Source organism: Octopus bimaculoides, chromosome 4 (assembly GCF_001194135.2).
Source record: "Octopus bimaculoides isolate UCB-OBI-ISO-001 chromosome 4, ASM119413v2, whole genome shotgun sequence".
Classification (NCBI taxonomy): Eukaryota; Metazoa; Mollusca; class Cephalopoda; order Octopoda; family Octopodidae; genus Octopus; species Octopus bimaculoides.
The window spans coordinates 7442122-7445958 of NC_068984.1; the positions used below are offsets into that span (position 1 = coordinate 7442122).

At 39.4% G+C, this 3837-nt stretch overlaps 1 protein-coding gene across 4 annotated transcripts in view; it reads right to left on the reverse strand.

The window, feature by feature from the left end:
• LOC106870405 (cadherin EGF LAG seven-pass G-type receptor 1) overlaps window positions 1-3837 on the reverse strand; it is a 535294-nt gene that overhangs the window by 209935 nt on the left and 321522 nt on the right. For all 4 annotated transcript variants that reach the window (XM_014916457.2, XM_052966877.1, XM_052966875.1 and 1 more), the window contains one exon: window positions 3548-3755. In XM_014916457.2, coding sequence (XP_014771943.1) covers window positions 3548-3755 — 208 coding nt within the window. The remainder of the gene's footprint in view (window positions 1-3547; window positions 3756-3837) is intronic.

Consider the following 3837-nt stretch of genomic DNA (forward strand, 5'->3'; position numbering starts at 1 on the left):
GCCCTAACTACTGGGCCATTGCGCCTCCACCTTCTTTTCATTATGTCTTTGTTAATCTTCTTTCACTAAAGATATTTTATATAGCTAATAACAGTAGTAGTAGTAGTAGCAGCAGCAGCAGCAGTAGTTGTAGTAGTAGTAGTAAAGAGGAAGAGCAAAGAAAAATAACAACAAACAACAGCAAAAAGCAACAACAATAACAACAACAACCACAACAGCAGTAGTACTAGCAAAATACTTAGAAACCAAAAGCGGAAGACTATTATATGTAAGAAAGCAAACGGAAGAAAAGGAAACGCCTGTTTGTTTACGCAAGGAGGAGATAAACTAGAAACCAGAAAAACAAACCTCAGTGATTTACTGATCTCAGAAGACAACAATGCAGAAATGGTGAAAGAGACAAAACAAAAAAAATCCAAAAAACATGAAAACAGAACTACAAAAATATAGTAAAGAAGAAATGAGAGAAAAAAATCATTCTACAACCAATGCCCTGGAAGGCTTCGCAGAGAAGTCACCCTAAGTAAAAGCCAACAGTGGCTCAACAGTTCTGGACTACATGCAGAAACGGAAGGACTGATTCTTGCTGCACAAGATCAATACCTGACCAGAAACAACTATAAAAGCAAAATAATGAAAACAGGTTTCAATACCAAATGCAAAATTTGCAACCTGCGCCACGAGATAGTTGACCACGTCATTGGCTGTCCAGTGTACATACGGACATGACAAAATAAATAATTATATCCACTGGACAACAGGCCAAAACTACAGCATTAAAACGAACAGGAAATGGTATAAACATGTACAAAACAAGGTACATGACAACGATCAGGTCAAAATCTGGGATATATCTGTTCAAGCTGACAAAGAAATAAAGGCTAATCGTCCAGACATAACAATCAAGGATCGGGAAAGAAATACCTGCTCACTTATAGACTGGATAATTGGTTATAATAAAAAAAAAATGTGTGAACAAAAACATAGAAGCTATACCTGAACATTTAACACTACACACTATCCAAAAAGTAGCCCTGCTAGGAACTGACCACATCCTACGCAAGTCAGTATCAATTCAATAGTGCAACCCAAATAAAACAATCGACAAACACAGGACATTCTGTACAGTAAATATCCGATAAAATGAACAACCTCCACAATATGTACACTACAGGTCGGATACCCAACAGAAAAATTCAAAATGCTGCACACACACTCTTCAGCAACACAGATGTGCAGCAGGTGATGCAGTAGAACTCTGTCTGAAACTACCAAATGTTGAACAGCAAGAACAACTACAACAATAATAATAATCCTCGGCCTGAAATCAGTTGTTGGTGTCAGTGCTGATATGGTACCTATTTCATCGACTTCAAAAATATAAGAAAGTCGACTTGGACGTTATTTGATCTCTGAATGTAAAATCGCAAAAAATGTCGCTACATATTTTGTTCAGCGCGAAAACCATCTTACCAGCTCACCGCCATGTTTCTAATATAGGTTCAAAAGAAGGGGATGAGCTGGCAGAAACGTTAGCACACCGGGCGAAATGCTTAGCGGTATTTCGTTCGCCGCTACGTTCTGAGTTCAAATTCCGCCTTGGTCGACTTTGCCTTTCATCCTTTCGGGGTCGATATATTAAGTACCAGTTACGCACTGGGTCGATGTAATCGACTTAATCCGTTTTTCTGTCCTTGTTTGTCTCCTCTATGTTTAACCCCTTGTGGACCGTAAAGAAATAAGAAATGTTACCACCAGGTCGAAATGCTTAGCAATATTTCGTCTGTCTTCGTGTTCTGAGTTCAAATTCTGCCGCGGTCGACTTTGCCTTTCATCCTTTCGGGGTCGACTAAAGAAGTACCAGTTAAGCACTAGAGTCGATCTAATCGATTCGCCCCCCCCCCTCCTCCAAAATTTCGGGCCTTGCGCCTAGAGTAGAAAGAAAAAGAAATTAGGTTCAAAGGCTGACAATTTGTGGGTAGTGGCTGGCGGATTGCATCGACCTTAGTACTCAGTTGGTATTTATTTTACCGACCCCGAAAGGTTGAAAGGCAAAGTCAACGTCTGCAGAATTTGAGCTCAGAATGTTATGAGACGGAAGAAATAGTGCTAAGCATTTTCTGCGACATTAGCGATTGCGCTAGGCCATCGCCTTCTTAATAATAGTAACAAAAATAATAGTAATCATGACACATACATACACACACTCATACATGCGCATACAAACATACATACATACATACAAACATACATACATGCATGCATGCATGCATATATGTATGTATGACATAGACATAGACGCAGGCATGGCTGTGTGTGTGTGTGTGTCTCCTCACCATCGCTTGACAACCGATGTTGGTGTGCTTATGACCTAGTAAGATGGCGGTTCAGCAAAATAGACCGACAGAATGAGTACTAGGCTTACAACGAATAAGTTTTCGGATGGATTTTTTTCGCCTAAAGGGGGTGCTCCAACGTGGCCGCAGTCAAATGAATAAAACAAGCAAAAGATTAAAAGAATAAAAGAATTTAAATATATGTTCATTTCAACATTTCATCATGTAGCTCATTCTGTATGTTTTATGAATGCATATTCGTATATCCGCCTAATTTTAAATACGTTTGTAGTGGGAAAGGTATAGCAAAAGATGCTGAGGTCGCAGATGAAATAAGCATGTGAACAACATCAAAGTAAAACAATGGGAAAGCATCGGATTGTGGTTTAAATAATTTAGTTAAACGACACTTGCATTTACTAGTTGCATACCCTAGAAAATCCACTACAAGCATTACCAACTTACTTCGAAGAAGTAAGTAAGAAGTAAGTAAGTTGGCGAAGAAGAAAATAACAGGGGAAATACTTTGTCGATATGATGAGGTAGAACCGGGCATGTTTTGTGTCTGTGTGTGCATTGATCATTCAGTCGTATCTGTTTATGTTTCGCTACTTCTGCTGTGTTGGGCCGTTCATGCTGAAGATGTGGTTCTCCGTTGGCTGTTTAACTGGCGCAAGGCTGTCTCTTGACAGTTTGCCTGGTGATAGCTCTCTGCCTCCATCGCATGTCTGACTGTATTTATAATGGTCATGACAACTAGAAGGACAAACATACCACAGTAGTAATTCCTACCTTAGTAGGTCGCCTCCTGTCCACTTGAACCTTAACTGACACGGCTCAGGTGGTAAGTCGAAGGGAAAAAAATCATCCATCCCTTTTTGACAGGACAAAGAAATTTCTTTCGCGCCTGTTTGGCCAGTGGTGGATCAGGGTGGATCAGGGTGGATCAGGGTGGATTCGGTGTTAGTTTCTACACGTCTATGTAACGATCACGTGTAAACAAATGCAATTAATTATAACCGAACCAACATTTTTAATTATAACCGAACCAACATTTTTAATTATAACCGACGCAACATTTTTACACTCAAAATCAGTTGTGTTCACAAATAAAATGACTACGTTTGTTAATTAAACCATTTTCATTTTGATCAAACAACGCACAGAAGTAGGAAAAAAAACTGCAAAGAATCAAAAACAGGTGAACTTACAAATGTTAGCTTTTGACTGCCGTATCATTGCTTCCCCTTTCGACAGCTTCCTGTCTTTTACATGATATTCCAGTCTTCGAGATATAACTTCGGAAAAGTTACGCATAACTGACATCAATGCTTCGCCCTCCGTTCCGCTCGGCTCAGTAGCATTCCACCCGACTTCGTTTCTTCTGTTCAGCAGGTTATCCACTATCCGGGTGACAAGCTGAAATAGTTACCATAGCAACGTTTTCAGATAAAGAAAAGAGAAAAAAAATACAAAAAAAAACAAAAGAAAAAAAGAAAAC